Source organism: Pezoporus flaviventris, unplaced genomic scaffold (genome assembly GCF_033815535.1).
Source record: "Pezoporus flaviventris isolate CSIRO_AGI_PZ_B2104156 unplaced genomic scaffold, CSIRO_AGI_Pfla_v1 ptg000007l, whole genome shotgun sequence".
In the NCBI taxonomy this organism is placed as follows: Eukaryota; Metazoa; Chordata; class Aves; order Psittaciformes; family Psittacidae; genus Pezoporus; species Pezoporus flaviventris.
In genome coordinates this window covers 53,941,546-53,963,677 of record NW_026892555.1, presented here as the reverse complement: position 1 = coordinate 53,963,677, position 22,132 = coordinate 53,941,546, and the positions used below count along the sequence as shown (strand labels likewise).

Below are 22,132 nucleotides of genomic sequence, written 5' to 3'. Positions count from 1 at the left end.
TGCCTCACCACCCTCACAGTAAAGAACTTCCTCATTATATCTAATCTGAACTTCCCCTGTTTAAGTTTAAGCCCATTACCCCTTGTCCTATCACTACAGTCCCTAATGAAGAGTCCCTCCCCATCATCCCTATAAGGCCCCCTTCAGATACTGGAAGGCTGCTATGAGGTCTCCACGCAGCCTTCTCTTCTCCAGGCTGAACAGCCCCAACTTTCTTAGCCTGTAAACCCTAATAACTGGTCACCTTCAAACAAATGCAAGTCTCAGTAAACTTTCAATGTGAAAACTTTGTGTCAGCTACAGGTAGTTTCTACAGATACAGTTTCTAGCGAAAAATGACCTTCTAACCAGGGACGTGGGATGACATTGGGCCACTTTTGACACCTACTGAATTAGACTTTCTCACTTATAAACTGTGATTTTAATAAATGTCACTGTAGCTAGGGGTAAAAAGAAAAAAGAGATGGAAAAACAGGTAACATATACAAACCACCCCCAACAAGCAAAATCCTCTCTACAAGCAATAAAAACAATAACTTGGAGTCATCTTTCTCTTGGCAACTGGCTCTTCTCTTCCTGTCACCATACCCCACACCCCCTGCACTGACTCACAGGCATTAGGTTTTGTGGCTGGCTGCATACCCCAGCCTAGGTTGCTGGAAGGGCTGCTTCACAAAGCCACAGCAGAGCCTGAAGTCGTTGTACCCACCAGACATCCTGGCTGGCTGCCTTTTCTGCTAGCTAGTGTCCACTCACTCATGACAACATTTCTGCCAGTTGCTGCTTTCTTTTCACACTCCACATTTATTTCAGCTTCACCATAGGAGCCCAGCGCCATACACTCTGGCACAGATCTCTGGACTATAAACCAGACTTCCTTAATAGACCTTAATCTTTCCTTTGTTCCTTAGCTGTGAATTTCTTCTACCCAGCACTCCAAACTGCAGTTTGGGCAATCATTTAGTCTGGGCTTAGGTGTGTTGTCCTTTTCAAAGCCTAATCATAGCTTCCATAATTCCATCATTTTTACTACATAGCCACTTTTAAAGAGACACTGGACACTAGAACCCCACTGTTGTGGACCTGTGACTAATGTGACATACTTCCTTAGCTGAATGCAAACCTGTTAAGGCTCCTTGTGTTTCTGCTGTTGTTGCTGGTACAAGAATTTGCGATTTGCTATATACATTTTGCGTTTTTTTCTTCTTTTCTTGTATGCCAAAACATAGTTTTAGGTAAGGGGAGGAAGTCAGCAATATAGCTGAGGACAGGTATTTGTACTGACATCTACTCCCAGCAGTACGAATTTTTAATGTTCACTTGAACAAAGAACACAGTCCCAAAAAGTCTGAAATAGGAAGACTTCACTGTAAAGACTGCACAGAAGTAATGAAACCTGTTTTGTCCTGACTGTTGGACCTTTTCATTCAGCTTATCTTGCTCTCCACCAGATGCCAGAGGAGTGGCCAGCCCTTCGGGGTTTCCAGACCTATCCACATCGTGCACGAAGGGAGCATCTTCTGCTTTAGGCCTTGGGCTGTAAGACTTAACTGTTCTTATCCTTTCACATAGCGGCAAATTTAAGCACATTACAGCTCTCTTCCTTAACAGCTAAGATTGATAGGGAGTGTATTTGTGAATAAAACCACCTCAGGGAAGAATTTGTTCTTCCTCTACCAATATCCAAAATGGTTCTCAGAAAAGCAGCACAAAACAGATCATTTCCAATAAATGATACTTAAGTAATTCCAGTGAATGACCCCCAAAAAAGTACATACTGAGGAACAAGCACTTAGTTCGTTCCAGACTGGTACTAAAGTTAATTGTTTGGCCAGGGTCACTGCGCAAAACCTATTTAAGGTTAACTTGATTGCTCTTTTTCATTCAAATGAGCAAGAGCACCAAACCACTTTTGAGATCAGAATTGATGATGATACCAGCTACCCAGGGGTGACTGTTTAGTCAGCACAGCAAGGGGCTTCTCAAGTTATCAGACATTTTAATAAGGAAACATAGCAATAACTACTTGTTTGTGTTTATACTAAGACAGAAATGATATACCACACATTCCAGCAACTCCATTATCCTGCTTTGCTATATGTCTCACGCTATCTCAAGGGTTTGAGAGTTTATGTAGCAGTTCATCTGGGTTTGGCTGAACAGCTAATACAGAACTGGAATATATTATTAGCTATAGAACAAAGTTTTCCTAATGAATGTACTTGGTTGATGTTGTATATACAGTTCTTCTCCATAGACCACTATAACTGTAGTCCTGGGCCTATCCTGGGCTCAGTTCCCAAAACCCATAGAACTGGTACAACATTTTCAGCATATTTGCAGTAAAAAATAACAATCAAAAAGCAAACAATGGCAATTTCTCCAGAAACTCCCTGGTTTACCAGTTACTGCTCTTCTAAGCCAGCTGTAGATCACAGTTAATAAACACTTCCTGTAGTTTTCCATGAGCTGTCTCTGTCTCTAGACACTGATTTGTGTTACAGATTCTAAACATTGTTACTCCCTCTCCTAACACCATTACGTTGTTTTTCCATATTAACTACATCCCCTGCTGACACTGCTAACAAAAAGGGCATAAGACGTTCTTGTGTTCATATATCAAAACTACCACTGCTTCTGCATCCTTCTCAAAACACCCCAGTGTCTCAACGGTCACTCGGCCACTACACACAGGGTGCTCCTTAGCTGACAGACCTTGAACTCAAGCACATCTCACACTTCAAGATCACCTAGTTTCAGTCCCCCTGCCACGGGTAGGGACACCAAGTTGCTCAAAGACCTGGCTTTGAGCACTGCTAGGGTTGGGGCAGCCACAGCTTTAACTGTGTCATGCTGAGTGACCCTTGTTGCTGTTTTCTAGCTGTAAACCTCCACAGCAGAGAGGAGTGTAAACTCAACTCATCCAGCACTGAAGCCAGGTTTCTCCACCACACAACTTTTGGCCTTTAGGTGTGATGTGGGGGAAGGCTCGTGCCAGGCACCATCCCCGGCTGCCCTTTGCTACTGTGGCCTTTGCACTGTGCTGCTTTCGTGGTGGCTGGCATGCTACCTTATCGGCAGTTTACCGATGGGATTACACCCTTTCCTCCTTATGTCACTCGTCTGCAGTTGCTCCCAAACATCACCAGCTACTCAGCCTGCGCCTCGGCGTCAGCTGCCGCTCGGGACTTGGGTGACAGCCAGCAGGGCGGCACGGGCAGGGGAGCGGTGCTCAGATTACCAAGGGGGCTTCAGGTGCCACGCTCAGCATCTGCGCGTGTGTACGAGCCCACTTGCAGGCCCTCTGAGGAGGCCTGGGGCTAAGAGGGGACCGGCATCACACACCGCGGGCACTGACGTAAGAGGCGGCAGGGCGGGGCGGGGCTAACCCCCAGGGGGGCAGCGGTGTGGGCGGAGCCAACCGCTAAATCGGTGGAGAGGGGCGAGGCCAACCGGTGGTGTGTTCTCGGTGAAACCTCGCAGTTCGTGAGGGATCTTGTTAGGGGCGGGGGAGGGCTCTGAGTGAGGTCAGGACAGGGAGCTAAGCTCCGCAGGAGCGGCGCCTGTGCCAGCGGCTGGGCTGCCAGCCGGGTGTGAGGAGAGAGCCTGGTGCTTTAACCTCTGCCCCTTCGCGGTCCTAGTTACCACCACACATTTTTAAGTCGCCGTAAGCTAACCAGGGATCGGTGTTGAGGTATGAAGCACCCTAGCTTGCTTACCTGAAGGACTACAGGCACCCCTCCATTACCTGGAGCTGTACAGCAGATTTTCCTGCAGCTTGAGCAGTGCGGCCCTTGCTGACTGCTGTGTGACCTTTACTTTTGCTAAACGTTTTCGAAGCTGTTTCCTGAGGCACTTTATTTTTTTAAGCAATTGCGGTGGGCTATTGCATTCTGCATTTCTGCTTTAGAGATGACAAACCTTGCTGTGATTTGCCTGATACTCTGCCAGGGATGGGGTAGCCACAGCTTCTCTGGGCACCCTGTGCCAGTGCCTCACCACCCTCACAGGGAAGAGCTTCCTGATATCTAATCTAAACCTATCCTCTTTGAGCTTAAGGCCAATTCCCTTTGTCCTGTCACTAGGTACCCTTGTAAAAAGTCCCTCTCCCGATTTCTTGCAGGCCGCCTTTAGGTACTGCAAGCTGCTTTAAGGTTTCCCCCCGGAGCCTTCTCTTTTCCAGGCTGAACAACCCCAACTCTCTCATCTTGTCTTCACATGAGAAGTGCTCCAGCCCGCTGATGGTCTCTGTGGCCTCCTCTGGACTCACTGCAGCAGTTTCACTTGTTCTTTAAAACAAGCAGTTCCAGGCGGGGCGCGGGCAGCCGGGCGGCCTCTGCCCGGCCGTCACCACGCTGAGTCGGGCTGGGCGGCGGGCCGCACCGCTGGCTGGAACCGCTACCTCTCTCACGGCGGTCTGCCAGCCTTTGGCCCTTTCCATGGCGCTGGAAAGACACGCGGCCGCCAGCTGCCCTGCTCCCGAGCTCGTCTTTGGCTCGGCGGCAGGCAAGAGAAGCGCAGCTCTAACCAGACCGACACCCCCAACCTCGGGTTACCTGAGGGCACCCCCGGCCCCTCCTCCTCGCCCCCCGCCCCGTGACATCACACCAGGTGCTTGCCCGCCTCCTCCCCGGGGCAGCGGTCTCGGAAGCCCTCGGTGGGCGGAGGCGGGGCCGCGCATGCGCCTGGCACCGGAGGCGGCGGGGCCCGTTGGGAGCGTATGTGCACGCTCGCCGCTCGCGTGTGGTGGGCAGCGCGCGAGGGGTCGGGAGTGTGCCGGCCTCTGGACGGGCTCGCGCGCTGGCCGCCGCCATGCTCGCCATCATCGAGCGAGAGTTCCAGGAGATCGAAGCCACTAACGACTGGCAGGCGCGTTATCTGGTGAGCAAAGGGGGTCGCTCCGGCTCTGCCTCCAGCCGGCGAGCAGCAGTGAGGAGGGGGCCGCCGGTCGGCAGTGTCGTTGGCGGTACGCGCCGTCTCGGTGAGGAACGGAAGTTGCAGGGCCCCGGCTCGGTTTTCAGGTGCACGCAGCGGAGCTGCGGGCAGGCGCCGCGCATGCGCCGGCGAGCGGCCGTCACTTCTCTAGGCGGGGAGCGCTTGTAGGGCGCAGGCGTTGTCGGGTGCCGGAGCGCAGTGTGCCAGCACGGGCTCGGGGCCGAGGGCAGCGGCGGTTTAGGTGCCTCAGGTTTATCCGAGCGGGTTGGTCTGGGCCCGGTGAGGGTGCGTCCTCCGCAGTTTCCAGGCAGAGTGGAAAGTTACACCTGATGATATCCATCCGGCGGAGGCGCGCTAGCTGTCCTGGGTTCCCGGCTCTGCGTCTGAAACCGCTGCGCAGCGGTTCCTTAAGCACTCGCTTAGCGACGACAGCCGTCTGTACCGCTGTCTTCGCCTGTTTGGCGTCTGCGGCAGGCCTGCACGGTTATCTGTCAGGAAATAAGCACCCTTTTCTCTAGAAACAGGGAGATTACTGACTTGCAACAATAGTCTTTGGGTCAGTTCTATGAAATCGACTTCATATGTAAACTTGTAATAGAAGTTATTTGAACCAGTATGTATTTTCATGGAATTGTTTGGGTTGGAAGGGACTTTAAAGATCATCCAGTTCCAGCCCCTTGCCATGGGCAGGGACACCTCACTCTAGACCAGCTTGCTCAAATCCCTGTCCAACCTGGCCTTTTTGACATTTTACAGGGCTCTTTCACAAATGAGGGAAAAGAATCTAAACCGAAAATTCTCTTTGATAACTTGTAGTTAGTAAAAGTTGTGCGTTTCCTCTGTTAAATTAGCCGTGTGTTTGATTTATGTGTGCTTCAAATACATTATCTCTAGACAGGTATTACGAAACTGAACTGTGGTTTGAATTTAACAGGGAATAGCAGAAATAAACTGTGCTAAGTTAGTGAGATAGAAGTTTTAGGAAAGAATTCTGCAATTGTCATTTTTCATGAGGTAAAAAAGTACATGCACGTCACCTGTGGTATATCCAGACTTAGCAAGTCAGCTTTCCCGTGGCATTTTAATACTGTTTGTGCTCTTGGAGAATTAAACTGAAGAGCTCTTCTAAACTTGGAATACGTATATCCTAATTCTACTACACATAAACTGTAAAATATTTTTAAATAAAGTTTTTTTGTATTAGAATTTTATGTTTTTCTGATTTTGTAGATTTTGCAAACTCAGGATTTTTACTCAGAGTACTTAGCACATTTGTATTAGCGTAAAACTGGCAAATACAGATCAGAGAGAAAATAGCAAATGATATTTTTAAGTAGCATTTATTTAATTGCTTAGGAAGGTATTTTTCTGTGATAGTGATGTGTAAGAAACACGTGCTTGCCCTGAGACGTGTGAAGTTCTCTGAAAAAAAAAAGTCGGGTATTAGGTTTTTTTATTATACTTCTTGACAGTAGCTTTGCCCTTTGGTTCCATGAATTTGCCAGGACTTGTAAAACCACATGAACCTTGGAATATTTATGCTGACTTGAAAAGCTCCTCTGCAGTCTGAATTAATGACTGAATAAATAATACTGATTTTCACTTTCTTTGTAATGAAAGTTTTTCTTGTGTAATATGCCTTATGTTACATCTGGCATCTGGTTTGTTTTAATTTGAGCTGGCTGAATTGTGTTGTGAAAACTGATTTTAGACCTAGTCTAGCATTGCTCCTTCATCATGGGTCATGTTTAACTACAGCTATATGGATTGAACTCTCAAACCACCAAGAATCATCTTGTGGCTGTTAACAGCAGCCATAAAATAATAAATAGTTAATTTACTGTTGTGGGGACTTACGCTGCCAGTTGGTGTAAAGGAGCTAGCAGTACAGTGCTGTTAGTTCTGTCTGAGGCTCTTATTGCTGTGGGAGATAATGTGCAGTCTGAGGTAAGCTCTGAGCATAATAAATAGCCTGGTGCTTTTTCCCCTTTGATCCTGCTACATCAGTTGCTTACTAGATTGTGCCTATGTTGCTTTGGTGTTGTTAGCCAAATGTGGGGTCATCTAATGGCAACAGCATGGCCAAGAATGACACACGTGTTTTCTGAGTGAAAATAACACTAGGTGTAGTAAAGGTTGATTTAAAATGTTAATTATTAATAACCCTGATTAATTAGTAAGCTTGAAAGTCTTACAATAGGATGTAAGATCAGTAGAAACTGATCTTAATCAGCTGAATGGCTATAAGTAAGTTGCATTTCTTGTGTTTTAAAGGAAATTCGACATAAATCCAGTGACTACCCTCACAGAGTTGCAAAATACCCAGAAAACAAAAATCGGAACAGATACAGAGATGTTAGTCCATGTAAGTATCTTTTCTGTAATTATTACAGTAAACTTTGTAGACTTTTTGTTTATGTGGTCATTATAGGTTTTGTATATTTTTTATTTCTGTAGACATGGAACCTATGATAAATATGTTTTTTGTGACACATTAACAGAAGGGAGAAAAGTGTGCTGGTTAAACCATTACGCTGAATAGGGAATGAGATGTGATTGAAAATCATAGTTATTAGTATATGCGTCAGTGTTTGTGAGCTGCAAGGTAATGTTTTTAAGATATTCGTAAGGCAATATTAAATAATTTTCTTATCTGTAAAAAAAAAATCAACATGTGCTGAGCACAGAAATTGTTAATAAGCTTTGACTAAAAGTTTCTTTTTGGGCTAAGGGATTCTGTACATTTATAAGGCTGTGGGTAAATGCCACTCAATTTCTACTATTGCTTAAAAAATACTTGATATTTCGTTTTGTCTGTTCAGAAGAATATGTGCTTGAAGTTCTTAAGTTTTCTCAATCAAGTAGATTTGGTATGGAGTACTTTGTATTTTACTGACTGCTGTAAAATGACCTTTGTGACATAAGGATCTTGCATCTCAGGTGAATACAGCTTTTTTCTTTTTTCTTTTTTTTTTTTGCCATCTTCTTTGCTACTGAGGTGGTGTGGGCTTTCTTTCAACATTTCAGCATTTACTTTAGAACCTGGAATCCTAAATTGTTATAAAAGGACATGGAAGCAAAACATTACCGATACGTAGTTACAGTTGGAGAAAGCTATTGTAAATCATGTTCAAAAGGACTTCGAGGGGGCAACAGTACAGCCTTAATTTTTCTACAAAATATTGAAGTTGGAACAGGTAAATATTTGTGTGTTCTTTAGCACAAAGTTTCCCAGAGCACCAAAGGCTCATAAAAGCCTTCTTGTTACCAGATCAAGAATTTTTGATGGATTGCTGGTGTATTGGGGCTTTTCAGTTGAGAGCCTAATCTGAATACCTATTGTAAGATTGGGGAAGTGCTGAACTCCTTGTTTCCAGTTGAAAGTTGCGGTAAAACAGCATGTGCATAGCACTTCTCGAAATGCCACAGACAGGGTCTTGTGTTGAGTCACACTAGTCAGACGCAGTGCTGTGTGCTGCTCATCAGACTGCTGCCAGAAGGCAAACTTGCCTTGTAGATTCACACCAAAGGGATCTAGTCTGGCTTAATGCTGAATCTCAGTACTGCACTCACAGCCTTTTTGCTGTGTCTGCAGGGCATTCCCCAGTATAGTTTGTTTGAAAAGCTTACAGGTCTGAAGATGTCTCAAATTAGTCAAGGCTTAGTAAGTTATGCTTGTATGCTCAGTACAGGGAGATAGGGTTCTGCTGGGCCTTTGTTGGTCTATGCAGAGGTACTTGCATGTCCCAGGTTTGCTGTCCTGTTGCAGCACAGCATTAGCATCTTACCGGTGGTAAAGTAGATTATGTTGTAATGACTTTCTGTTTCATACCTAAATTGGGATGGGAGTTATAAGAAGAGAAATTGGATTTAAACCCATGAGACCCAAGTTCTATTCCTGGGTCCAATGTTCTATACAGCTTCTGTGGCAGAATCTGTATTCATGCATTTACTATTTCTCCCATCCATGGATTTAATTTCTTAGGCACTACTGCAAAGAGAATGGCAGCTGACCTTTAATGTGCTTGTGTTTTTGTTGTTTTGTTTTTTTGTGTTTTTTTTTAGAGTGTTTCTAAAATAAATAAAATGTTGTGTTATTTAAGTAGCAGTAAGAGGTGTGACTTGTATTCATCTCCTGTAGTTTTTTTGAGCTCAGAAGTCTCTTTAATCATGACATAGCATGCCTCCTACAATAGTGAAGAGCACCAAACAGCTCTGCCTGGGCCATGGCAAAGCCTGCTTCTGAAATGCTTGTTGAGCCAGGAGGAAATTAATTATGTGATTGTATTAATCCCTGGACCCTGTGCAAGAGCAGAGAGGCCCTTAGATAAAATCTAGCTTTGAAGTAGGAGTTGGGCTCAGGAAAGAGTCATTACATGTTGGTTGACATGGAGTGTAACATGATGACTGAACTAAGATGGTGAACTATGCAAAGCACATCTCTGTTTTTAGCATTTGTAAAAGAAAGAAGGTTTGAATTGGGCATCAAGGTAGTCTGCAGAGCTGGGTACTAGGAGCAAGGCTGTACAAGGAGGACAGAGCAAAACACTGTGTTCAAACTAATTCCCGTTGAATTTTACATCTGTGTATTGTCAAATATGACTCATAATTGTTTCTGTAACAATGGTGAGAGTTGGGAAGAAAAATACACCTGAGAGGGAATACATGATAAATAACATTGCAAGACAGCAGTAGTTCAGTTTAAGAGCAGCTGGGGTAAAAGCTGTGCAGTTTGGTCACTTGGTGAACACATCTAATTGTGGGTGGTACACAAGGAATTAGTGTTGCAGAAATGCAAGACAGCTCAGTCTTGAACAATCTTAACATCTTGGTCCTTCACTTTGTGAATTTCACTGCTCTCTAACAATGTTTAAAAGAAAAATGGGTGTTGATACCGATAATATTCTCTGAGAGTCAAAGGCCCTCAGAACTAGCAGTTAAGCTTTTAAAATCTAGCTACCTAAACATATTGCAAGATATAATTTAATGAAAAAGTTTTGTTTCTCCATAGCGGTGAAAAAATAGTTTGTATATCTAGATAACAGCCAAGCCAGTCTGAAATCTGAGGTGGTATGTCTGCAAGAGGAATTGCAGAGATTATTCTCTCCTATTGGTAGATGTCAATTATAAGTGCAAGGAAAGATGCACTGGGTTAATTTGCCCTATTTCAACCATAATACACAGGACAGGTATACTGACGCCAATTCGTGTCCGTTACATGCATTTCTAGAGAAAAGTTGATCTCTGTTGGCAGAGGAAGGCTCATCATCTTTGCCCACTGCAGTTGAGTTTCACATTGTCTTGAGTTGCATAAATATTTTTCTTAGTGTCCAGTTTTGTTGGTTAAAGACTTATGGTCTGTATAAGTTTGGTTGGGTAAAAGCCCTCAAGAGTTACTGCCTAGCCAAAAATAATAAGAATCTAGCAGTTTGCTATTAGTCTAGGGTAGGGAGCAGAATATTTTGGCTACGTAGTACTACTGAAGCAGGAAGTTAATCTAAAGTAGGTTTGGTTTGACAGCCAGTCATTTCCTGACAGATGAGCCCATTTCTCAGAAAACATTGTTAAGAGAGGAAAATAACTTGCAAGATTATTCTTCTCCAGTGATAACTTTAATGAAACTCTAAGATTTCTGCTACTACTTTCCTTCTAAATCTTATCCTTCGGTGGTATCAGAGGTGTCTGGTGTCTCAGATTGACTGTAAACGCCTTTAGAGGTCTGCTTACTGTGCTCTCAGATTTAAAGGCAAGAAGGAAATCCCCTTGGCAAAATAAGCAGGATTTATTATTTCTTTTACCTTTTCTGGAAGGCAGGTGGGGGGTTTACGCACCTACCTAGTTTTTATCCTTAGCTTTCCTTTGTCGTGTGGTATGTAGCCCAGTATGTTAGGTCATCTGGACATTTTCACCTCATAGATCACATGGCTGTTGGAGGATCTTCCTTTGGCCATTAGTAAACTTTGAGTTGAACCTTTCAACCATCCACTTACAGTTGTCACAGAGGATATGCCAGGGAGAGAGGAACATGAAGAGTATTGGTGCTTTACAGGGAACAGAGCTGGGAGTGGATGGGTTTTGCACATAGTGCTGATTGTCATTGCCAAAATGCTCCCTTTCTGTCCTGCATTTGTCCTGTTAATGTACTGAGAACAGAGAGTTGTTCTGTTCAGTATAAGCCTACTGCACTCTTCGTTGTTCATCTTAGAAGCTGACATTAATGATTTTTATGCTGTTATCTAATGATTCTCTAAAATATCTTGTTACCAGAAACATGGTATAAATAAACTCAACATGATACTTTTGGTGATACTTCTTTCTTCAGGGCTGGAGAAGAAATTTGTAGCACACACTGATGTAAACTTTACTGTATCTTAGGGGGTTTTCTACAGTCCTGCTTGAAAGTGTAAGGATCCTGTGCAGTATTTATGCATATGTTTCAGTTATGAGCGAGGTCATGCTCTGTCCCTGGCAGTGTTGCAGGGCTTTGAGCAACCTGGTGTAGTGGAAGGTGTCCCTGCCTGTGGTTTGGAACTAAATGAGCTTGTAAGATCCCTTCCAACCCAAAGCATGCTGAGATCGATATGATGGCATTCATTGCATACAACCAGTGGCAGGGTGGGGAAAAGTCATGTTGCCTTTCCTTTGCCTTAGGCTACCTCTGAAACTTGAGACTGTACATCTGGTGACAGAATATTGTAATTTGAATAATTTAGCAGCTCAGACTAGATTTAGATTTAGATCAGTGAAATGAAGGGGATTTGCTGGTAGGCAGGAAGGGGTCAGACTGGGTCATTGGGTTGGTTTATGGCTACATGTTTTATTTATGACTTTCTTTAATCCACTAAGTCACATTTCACTCTTCTTTGTTGTTAATAGCTTTGTATTTAGGGAGCCAGAGACATCTCTTGGAGAAAAGATAATTTTAAGTTATGCAGTGGTCTCAGTTCTAGAGACACGGTTGTTTTCAAACATTAACCTGTCATTAACCAACTGCAAGAACTGTATGATGTAAAATGCCATACATTTCATATCCCAGTTTAACTGGATATGTCATTTTAGCAGAGAGTGGGCAAATTGATATCTAATGTGAAGTCTTGGGCTTGTTTGAGACATGGGGAGTGTTGTCAATGATATCAGTGGGACAGGGTTTCATTTGAAGTGGGTGATAAGACTTTGCTTATTGAACAGGGTCATTCTGGGAGTAGTTTTCTTAGTGTAGAAGCCAGAATGAGAAGCATTTTTAGGGTTTCCATTTCCTTTTCAGGCTGCAGTTTGTTGAAATAGGGGAATTAGCACTTCAGAAAATGAGTATTGCCTGATAATATTTTAGTTGTTGTGGGCATGCAACATTTAAGATAAATCTTTAGGAGGGTTTAAAACAGGTTTATCATTCATATAAATCTGAAGTACTTTGTAACTGGAAGTGTTTTACATACGGGAAATATGTTACAGCTAACTTGCTGTGAAAAGTTGGCTTGCTTCGTCTAATTCAGAAGAGCAAGCCAAGGCTTGAATGAGGTTTCTAGGTCATTGTGTCCTTTAGGAACCCTTTCCCTTGAAAGAAGTCGGTATATTCTAGTGGCTGTCTTTGTCCTGTGGAGTGTATGCCAGCCTGTTTCAGTTGGGGCGAGAAGGGAGGCTGTCTGTGCTTAGAATTAGTTGTTAAAAGTGCGTTAAAAAAGCTTTTTAGTGAATTACAAAGAATGTTTACAAAGAATGCTTTGTAAACATGAAAAATAAATGGAATTTGTAACAAGAAAAATATGAGGCTGCAAATGAGTGTAAGGATTATAGCAGGAAGCTTCACAGTGGCCAGGCAGTTATCTCCTACTGGCAGCAGTACAGCAGCTGCTGCTGGGTGATGAAACTGTTAACAGCTCTTTGCTTATGTCATCTTTCCGAGAACAAGAGTACCGGTATGTGTGATTTACTATAACAAGATCTTAAGTTTTTCCTGTTGGCAAATGACATGTAATATTTACAAAGGACTTGATTTCTCTCCAGTAGAAACATTTCAGATAAAGTGATACATGAAAAGAAAAAGTAACACTTTCCTATCCAGACAAAATAATACAAGGAGGCTTTACTTTAAAATTCACATGTCTAACTTTTACTGTGTCTTGGCTTTGATAATATTTTTTTATCTCATACAGGGGTATCGTAAATTGGTTTAAGACTCCTGAAAGTCAAGATGGTGTTGCCTTACAGTTGGAATGCTAATGAAAACAGATTAAACCAGTAATTTTCTCATACTTTTGTATTAAAAATAGGTTTTAAGCGTATTTCTGTTCTCTGCACATTTGTGACTGCGTATAAAAACTAGCAGCTAAACGAGGTAGGATAGCAGCCCCAAATCTCAGCTCTTAAAATATATATGTAATAATCTACTGTTGACTTCTTTCCTTGAATCCAGCCAAGATCCTCTTTTGGCAGCTGCCAATAGCAGATAGATGAGGGAGAGCATAAAAGCAGATCAAGACATAGTAAGTGTACTTTTCCCGGATTTCCAAACATATGGAAAGTATTTATAAAGTCTTTTGAGCAGTTCATAGAACAAGAGTCTAATTCAGTAACTATTTTTTGATTCCCATCAGCTTTTTGCCTGACTGTGGTCATATTCATGGATTTCTCAGATAAGCCTTGTGCTGCATTGACTGGCTGTGATACAGGGACTCAGTCTGAGCTCAGCTGTCGTAGCTGCACTGAATGTGATACTTGGAAAAATGTGCTGGCGTTCTAACAGCAGCTGTGTTACCAGTCTGTAGCCCAAATGAGTTTTGTGAGTTAGACCAGGCAAATGTAGGTTAAAAACTGGCATTGCACTATAATTCATGCACAGCTCTGTCAGGTTCTTTATGGAATCTATTCCATCACTTTCTGAAATGTGTAGAAGTCTCTTAAATTCGAGTTGGCTATTTTTTTATTTACTCACAAGCAGTCTGTCTAGGCAGTTGAGCTTTGGGAGGTTTGCAGTCAGTCTCATTTCCTGGCATGCAGTTATGTACAAATTTTAAACTGAAAATGCAGTTTATTTAATACACTTCTAATAAATGGCTGAAGGATTACTTATTGTGAGCGAGTCTGATTAACTCAGTGGCTCCTAAAGGGTGATAAATCAGATACTAAAAGATTCTAGGAACAGCCACAGTGATTTTCTATTATGCAGTGTTTTAGTACAACACTCTGATAATCTTTCTCATATTAATTTTAGACTTTTAAATGGAGTCCTTTGTTTGCCTCTGCTATAAATAGGGGAATTTTCTGTCTTGCCTGTGTAATTGTGATGAGAGACTGAAACGGTGTAATTAGATTAGGCTTCATTTAAGTGAAACATTTGTTGAAAAGGTACATTTTGCATGTGTCCTTTCTGTAGTATCCTTAATTTGTCTAGTATTAAACAATAAATTACAGGGAAAATTAAATTGATCAAAGCTTGGTTTGAATTATTTCAAGTAGATTTATTTCGTTTTTTTAAGCCATGTGAGTTTAGTTCTATGATTCTACCTCAATCTATGAAACTTAAAAAAAATCTTGGAATTCTGAACTTAAAGGAAATCATGCAGTGGAGTGACCTGGCGTGATAGGACAGAGTGTGAGAGTGTGAGTTGTAGTGCTGTTGTGTTGAGGAAATGCAACTGTTGAAGGATTGCTGTGAGCATCTTTTGGCATGTATGGGAGGGTTGTTTTGGTTGGTTTTTCTTTTCCAGAAAACTTGATGTTACAAGTTTTCTGAGCAGCTTCTGTTAAAAGCTAACAGAAATTACTCTGATGGAAGGCTGAGGGAGCATGAGACAGGCAATTATTATAGTTACCTGAGAAATTAGTTTCATATATTTTTGTAGTTTACCATTCAGTTACTACTTCTGAGTTTACTTATAATTGCTTGTCAAACCTAAATCTGCCTGTTTGTTAGAGAGTATTCACCCAGATGGATGCATCATTAATTCTTTATTTTCTTTGAATTATAGATGATCATAGTCGTGTAAAACTGCAGAACGCCGAGAATGACTATATCAATGCCAGCCTAGTGGTCATAGAAGAAGCTCAGAGATACTATATTTTAACACAGGTAGGTAGTACAGAGGTTGAGAATCTGGGGGAGAGGGGTTGTACAGTTGTAATTTGTATTTGGATGATTCCTTGTCTCTGTGAATTACATGTGTTTCATATTAACTGCCTGTTTGAAGTAGTTGTGAACACATTATTTTGTATTTTAAGAAAAATATAAAGGGAATATTCCATTATGAATAATATACTGCATATAAAGCTTTTCACGTATTTCTTGCTCATTTTTTCTTCACTTCTTTTGGAAATAGGTTGCAACAATACTTTTACTCTTTATTTCATCTTGTACATTGTAAGCTTGTCTGCAGTAGCTTTTCTCCTAAGAGCACGAGAATATTAATGCTCAGGCTGAAACATCACTTCCTTGAGTTCTTGCAGGTTTTTTTGGGGTTGTTTTGTTTTTTAAGTACTGGGCTGGTCTGTTGGTTGCTTTCTTGCCTGTCATTTCTGACGTTCTATTAATAATTTGTTTAAACTTTTCAGAGGAAGGCCTTTTCCTGCTCCACACAATGAACTGTTTAACTGTATTCAAACACTGCTTACTTATACATTCTTACACCCGGTGTGTTTTTTTTATTTACTACACAGGGTCCACTGCCTAATACATGTTGTCATTTTTGGTTGATGATATGGCAGCAACAAACCAAAGCAGTTGTTATGCTGAACAGAATTGTTGAAAAAGAGTCGGTAAGTAATATTAGATCTAAAGTTGCAAAGTAATTTTAGTACAGTTAAACAGGGATTGTTACGCTAAAAGAGCAGTCGAACTTTCTCACCGGTGTACAACATAACATGTGTTTAATGTTACATTAAAGTAATGCTTTAAAGCTGAGACGCAAAATTCAGTCTGGCAAAGGAGCACCTAGTAAATATGAGTTCAGAAAGGTAAAAGTAACAACCTGAGAAAGGAGGATATACAGTTTGAAACAAGGTGGAGTAGAAGCAGTGTAAGATGCTCTAGAACAAAACAGAAGATGGGAGAACAATCTTGAATTAAGTATTTTTAGATTGTTTTTTCTAAATCTATTCGAGTTGTATATTTATCCTGTAGTGATCTTAACTGTTTATAGCTATGAATCCAAGCTGCTGCCCAGCAACTGTCAAACTGGTCTAGTTACTTAAAGCTGGTGGTATATGTGCAAATACACAAATCTTCCGTTATGATGTAGTTTTTCTACTAATGTGCCTAAACCCACTGGGGATTTCAGTTACAAGTGCATGTCACTTGATATTTATGGTTCTTCTTCAGAGTAGATTTGTTAGTAAAAAAGATTTTGAGTCTATTAAAATCTTGCTTATTTTCTCATGCAAAAATTACCCTACAGGAAGTTTGAGCGCAGGGCAAGAGGAGTAAAGGGCAAGGGACAGTCTTGCATTACTTTGTTAGTTCATGCTTTTGTTTCACAAGAATCTTCCGGTACTGAGCAAGCCTTGGGAAAACTGGATTGATGTGTTACATCAGTTACATAAATCAGCAGGTGTGCACATCAGAAATGGAAGGGGGACATGTTGAAATAGCTGAGTAAAGATCTGTTCTCTGTATAGAATGAAGGGGGAGGGGAGAGAAAAGGGTTAAGGTATATCTTAACACATTAACCCTGTGATGAAAGAAAGCACAAACAGATAAATCTGGAATGCATAATAGACATTGAAAGAGTTGTAGTAACTTCGCTGTGAATATTATGGATTTGGAGAATTCCTCAAATTGGGAGCAGGTACTCAAGTCTGCTGTATTGATTAATGTGGTCTGAATCTACTCATGCAAAGGCCGGTATTAGGATACTTAACCAGGCCTTTTCTTTTTCTTTTTTTTTTTTTTCCTCCTTCTGAAAAAACCTCACTTAGGTGAAGTGTGAACAGTACTGGCCAACAAAAGAAGAAGAAGTTATGACATTCAGTGAAACAGGTTTCCGTGTGAGGCTGGTATCTGAAGATGTCAAATCGTATTACACAGTACATCTACTGCAATTAGAAAACATCAACGTAAGCTTTTCTCAGTCTGCATAGCTTATGTTCCTGGGCTTAAGTATCTACTGAAAACCGTTTAGCGTATGGACAGTACAGATTTCATTGAGCTTTTACACTGAAAACTTTAATATACTTTGCTTCAGATAATGTTGAAGATGTACGTGTGGCATGTGAGTGAGCTAGACCTGAATTAATCTATACGTTAAAAGAGATAAGAGCTTCTGCAGTTTTACACTTATATTTTTCATTTGGCAGTACCTTAACTTGCTGAATTGTAATTGATAGTAGTGGTGATTCTAAGAGGAGCTGTAAGGAACACCCTACAAGGAGGTACCTAGGAGAAATTCTGATTTCTTTTGAATATCAGAAATCAGAGTCACTCAGTAATTGCTGTTTGGTTTTGGTTTGGGTTGGTTTTATTTTATTTTTTTTGTTTGTTTTTTAACGGAACTTTAGTTTTCCATATAATTCAGTCCAGGTATCTTAAGGTTTTTGTGGGAGGGGTGATTACCACCTGTAGATAGGTAACTTTATCTCCTCTTGCTTACCTCCCCTTTTGCTCCACAGGACCAACCATCCTTTTCTCTTAAAAATTAAGCACTTTGACAATTTAATCAAGCTAAGCTCAAAAAAATTGTTCCTGGCCTGAGCTTGGGTTGGAATTTGCTGCTTCTGTTTCAGAGCTGAAGACAGAATTGAAGAGCTTGTCTGTTTGTTCCAGCTATGTCTTGTAAGATATTCTCTCTCCCTATAAACCTTGCCTTATGTTAATTGAAAGTGCTACTATGGCAAGTTTTATTCGAGGTTGTCTTGTCAGTGGATTTGGGAAAGGAAAGCTTGAAGATGTTCCTTTGCATGTTGTTTTATACATTAATAAACACTGATATATTTGGTCAAAATGATGTGAATTTATAGTAACTATTAACGGTACTTTGAGATGTTTGTTAATTTGAAACCTCCCTCATAAGATCAACATGGTAAAACATGGCGAGTTGTTCCTTTTCTATTCAGTGTAAGAAGAGCTTTATGAAATTCTTTTGTGCTGATGCAGAGAAATTCTATGTAGTTGTTTGGTTTTTGACAGTGAAGGCAAAGAAAAGAGGAGTAGTGCTTGCAAGCCAGTGCTTGAGAAACAGTAACTTTCCTTTTTGGAAAGCTAAGGTAATTTTTCCAAAGTACCAAAGACTTCTTTGTGGAATGCTTCTTTCTGGCTGATGTTGGCCCCTCTAATCTTAAACTTCCTATTTTTGAAGGATGCCATTTTTATCCTGCGTGTATGTTTGGACATAATGTTAACTGGAAGATGCAGAAATCCCTTGAGGAACAGCACAACATGTGCTATAGTGGGCTTCAGAGCTGGAGCTATTGAGCAGTTAAATTTCTTGGTTTGCTTTGGAGTGGTAACATGGGCCCATCTGTGCTGTACAGAGGTTGTGTGTCATGTAAACCAGTTTCACAAACACTTAGCAAACTTACTGTACTGATTTTTACTTTAATGCCCTAGTGTTTCTGTAAGGCTCCATGAATATTAACTCCAAAAAATAGTTTTTATATGGAACAGTTACAAGAAGTAGAACATACTTGGTTACTCAAACAGAAAAACTACATAGTTTCTAGAACAACACTGTGGATGTTAAGTGCAGTCTTCTGTAAGAATTTGATAATTATACCATAAAATTTGTGGGAAATGAGTATTGACAGTATTGTGAAATGTGAGCTTAACTATGTTTATATAAGTTCTTCTGGAGGGGATGTTGGTGGAGGCAGGGCAGTAAGACATTTAGCCGCTTGATGCCTGGACCATAAGATGCGTCATGAACAAAATACACTCTGAATTCCAAGGATACTTAAATTTTAGTATTTCCTTGAAAACAGAGAGAACTACAATTGTCTTTACAAGACAACCGCCCTGAGCTAAAGTAAATTTGTGTTACTCCAACAAATCTCTGTAATACATACGTATTTTGCAGAGAATTATATGGTGAGTGAAGTGCTTGTTTAATGTTTGGCTGGTTTTGGTGGTGGTGGTTTTGTTTTCTTCTGTTAAAGGCCAATTAGAAGTAAAGGTGGGACTGGGGGGGTGGGGCAGTGTTGTTTAGGGTTAGATCAAAGCATTTGGCTGTTTGATTTGTTTATATCTGTTCTAGGCAAACAGTTGTTCTAAGCAAACAGCTGTTGAGACTAGTGTAGTCCAGTAAAGCTTTGGAGAGGAGATTTGGGTGGATTGGAGAGGAGAGGTGGGTTTTGGTATCTTTCTGGAAGTTTTGAAAATACTTCTAATGTGCTTTGTCCTACTGGTGATTATTTCATAATTTCCTTATTTTTTGCCTGACCCAGTCTGCATTTTAGAATACAGAAATTTGGGGCTGCCTTTCCGCTATGGTTCACACTGGGTATACTCCCAGTTTTGTTGGTGACAGTTCTCAGCTCTTCTGAAAGTTGACCACTGCTCTCTGCTGCAATTGCAAAGACTGACTGTGAAGGCTTCCACAAACCCTTGCCTCTGTTTGAAGATAGGGTAGAAGGAAAATACTGTGCTCATGTCAGAAGTTCATAATCATTTATATGTGAACCTATTGCACGTCTGTGATTTGAAGCAAAGTCTCCTGGGGTACTGGAGAGGTGACAGATATTTATGAGAGCCTTCTGTTAAATCTGTAAAGTAACCTGATTGTCTCAAAACTTAGCAACCCCATTCAATGTCACGGGAGAATTGTTAGATACTAACAGGTAACTTCTGGAAGACTCTACCTTGTGTTGAATGTGTATTTTTATATTACTCATTATTGCTGCTTTTAGCTTTTCTTGTCACAAATATAAGTACTTGTCTTTAGATTAGGAAAACTTTTGTTTTCAGTGCTTTCTGATGCAGCAACCCAGATAGCTAGGAGAAAGATACAATATGACACATAATGAATGCTTATAAGCAAAACCTCAGTTTCAGTGTAGCAGGGAATTCAGGGAAGGTATGGTATGGCAAATGAGTACTGGGAAACCAGGGATTAACTGGGTGAGGAAATTGAACAGTGAAAAGGAATTGAAATTGCCAAAGGAACCTTGATGTATCTCAGACTGGGTTCCTAGAAATAAGAATAAAGCAACTGAAAGAGAGATTTGCAAAGAAAATATTTACTGGAGGAGAAAGGACTAGAAGAAATGAATTAGATTTGATGTGACACTGGTGGTATGATACTTTAAGGACCATTAATAAACCCCAAATAGAATCTTGAGTCCTCTGCAAATAGCCAATACTTGGAAAAACCCATTAGCAGAACAGGTTCTCAGTTTTGCCAAAGGCCTCTGTGTGGTCATTGCTGTCAGACTGAGGTGACACAAGACTGCTCAGTGGCTCTCACTGTCTGGTCCTGTGGATGAACCAGGAAGAGATGGTCTAGCTCAAGAAGATAAGATTTACTTTGCTGCTAGTTTACAATGTCAAAAATGTTAAATGTTGTTTGTGGACGTAAGCAATCTAATGGCAAGCTATGTTCTGGGATCTGGTGGTCCCTTTGTATATGGATGTATATATGTATGTAATTCCTATAGTGTTTGGAAGAGATTTCTGAAACATGGGGTACGCTTTTAAACTTGTGGGTTGTCCTCATATCACTTTGTCAGACTGCAACAGGGATTAATTTTGGTCTTTATGATCACAGAAATAAGGCTGAGATGTAGGAGAGGTATTGGTGTCTAATAGGAAAGGAGAACCCAGGCTTACTTGAAAGTCAAGTGTTCTGCAGCTTCAATGGGTATAGCTATTACCACGTTGACTTAGAAGAATATGCACTAGTTTGTGAAAAAACTCAGGATGTTTGTGAGGATTATTTGGCCCAGTTATCATCCTTTCCATTTTTGTGTACGTATTTGAAAACCATGTTGCCAAGCATTAGGGTGAGCAAATAGAAGAGGTTGTGGTAAGAGTTAATTTAAGATTTTGAATTTCAGTGCTTATAGAATACTGTCCTTACAGCATGCCTTCTCATTTTGATATGATCAAATTAGTAGTTAATGCACTTAAGGCAAGATCATTAAATACCACTGTGTGCTTGTAGATGCATTTTATGCCCTCGTATGTTAGACCATTTCAGTAGTGCTTAAACTGTGAAATGAGGGATTTTATAAGGAGTATCTGAAATTTGACAGACCAGCATTTCACCTGTTTTACTTCACACTGAAGGCATCAACTAACTTTGAGTGTTTTGGTAGCATTTTATTCTACATTCATACTTTCAGGCGACTGAACAACCTAAAGTAATTCTAAGATTTGTGTACATTTTTGTTTTGAATGATTGGATAGTCAGTGTAAGAAGGTTCTTGTTTTGAGACAAGTTAATCTAATGGCATCTGCTCAAGTCCTCCTGTGGCTGTCTGCTTGTAACCTGGAGCATGGCTTGTGGTTTGATCATCCTCTGATGTTGCTGTTAGTGGGGATTGCCAGCAATCAGTGGAGAACTGTACAGTGTGGTGGTAACTTTATCAGTTGTAGCTGTGTTGGTTATTTACTGACAGCTTATCCCAGTAGTCCATGAAACTTTCACTAGAATGATTTGCCCCATTTTCTTGAAAAGTTGTTTGTTTAAATGGTGTCCCATGATTATTCAGTGATTTTTATTTTTGGTAGGTAGTCTTAGGGGATAAATCTTGGAAGAATCTAATAAGCTGTTCCCTGTTAGAACATAGGAAAAATTTTATATTATTCCTTGACTGCTGAAGTCCAGCTCTTTTTCTTTAAATGATTATCTAGGCTCCTGGTAACACTTTAAATAAAACTAGTTGTTCTTTAAATTTGAATTTCTGTCTGTTGACAGTTATGAATCCTTAGCAAGCCAAACCTTTTCTCGTTACAGCCCTGCATTACTTCATTTAAGTGATAGCTGTGGTGTGCAGCTCAGTGACGGGGGAGGCCTTTAAGAAAGGGTGGTACAGATGCTCACACAAAGACAGTATTTCAGCTGTACAGATGACTGCCAAGCACCACTTGAAAGAGCCATTCTGTTTAAGAGAGAAAATGTGGGAGGTTTGAAATATTTGAATGGAATTTGGCCATATGATTAGAAACTGCAGGTTCAAAGGCGATCAGCCAGTTCCGGGGCACTGACACGGGACTCCCTGAGAAAGATGAAGAGACTTGGTATTTTTAAACTGAGCTAAAGGAATGGGAAAC

General features: G+C 41.1%; 1 protein-coding gene across 4 annotated transcripts in view; it reads left to right on the top strand.

Moving 5' to 3' along the window:
* The first annotated feature begins 4,648 nt into the window (after nt 1-4,648).
* PTPN2 (protein tyrosine phosphatase non-receptor type 2) overlaps nt 4,649-22,132 on the top strand; it is a 29,767-nt gene continuing 12,283 nt past the window's right edge. The window contains exons 1-5 of one of the 4 annotated variants that reach the window (XM_061448836.1): nt 4,650-4,881; nt 7,210-7,300; nt 14,904-15,004; nt 15,589-15,687; nt 16,846-16,983. In XM_061448836.1, the coding sequence (XP_061304820.1) occupies nt 4,813-4,881; nt 7,210-7,300; nt 14,904-15,004; nt 15,589-15,687; nt 16,846-16,983 (498 nt within the window). In that variant the 5' untranslated portion in view covers nt 4,650-4,812. Of the gene's footprint in view, nt 4,882-7,209; nt 7,301-14,903; nt 15,005-15,588; nt 15,688-16,845; nt 16,984-22,132 lie in introns of all 4 variants that reach the window. The other 3 variants (XM_061448838.1, XM_061448837.1, XM_061448840.1) reach the window with 3 other exon arrangements.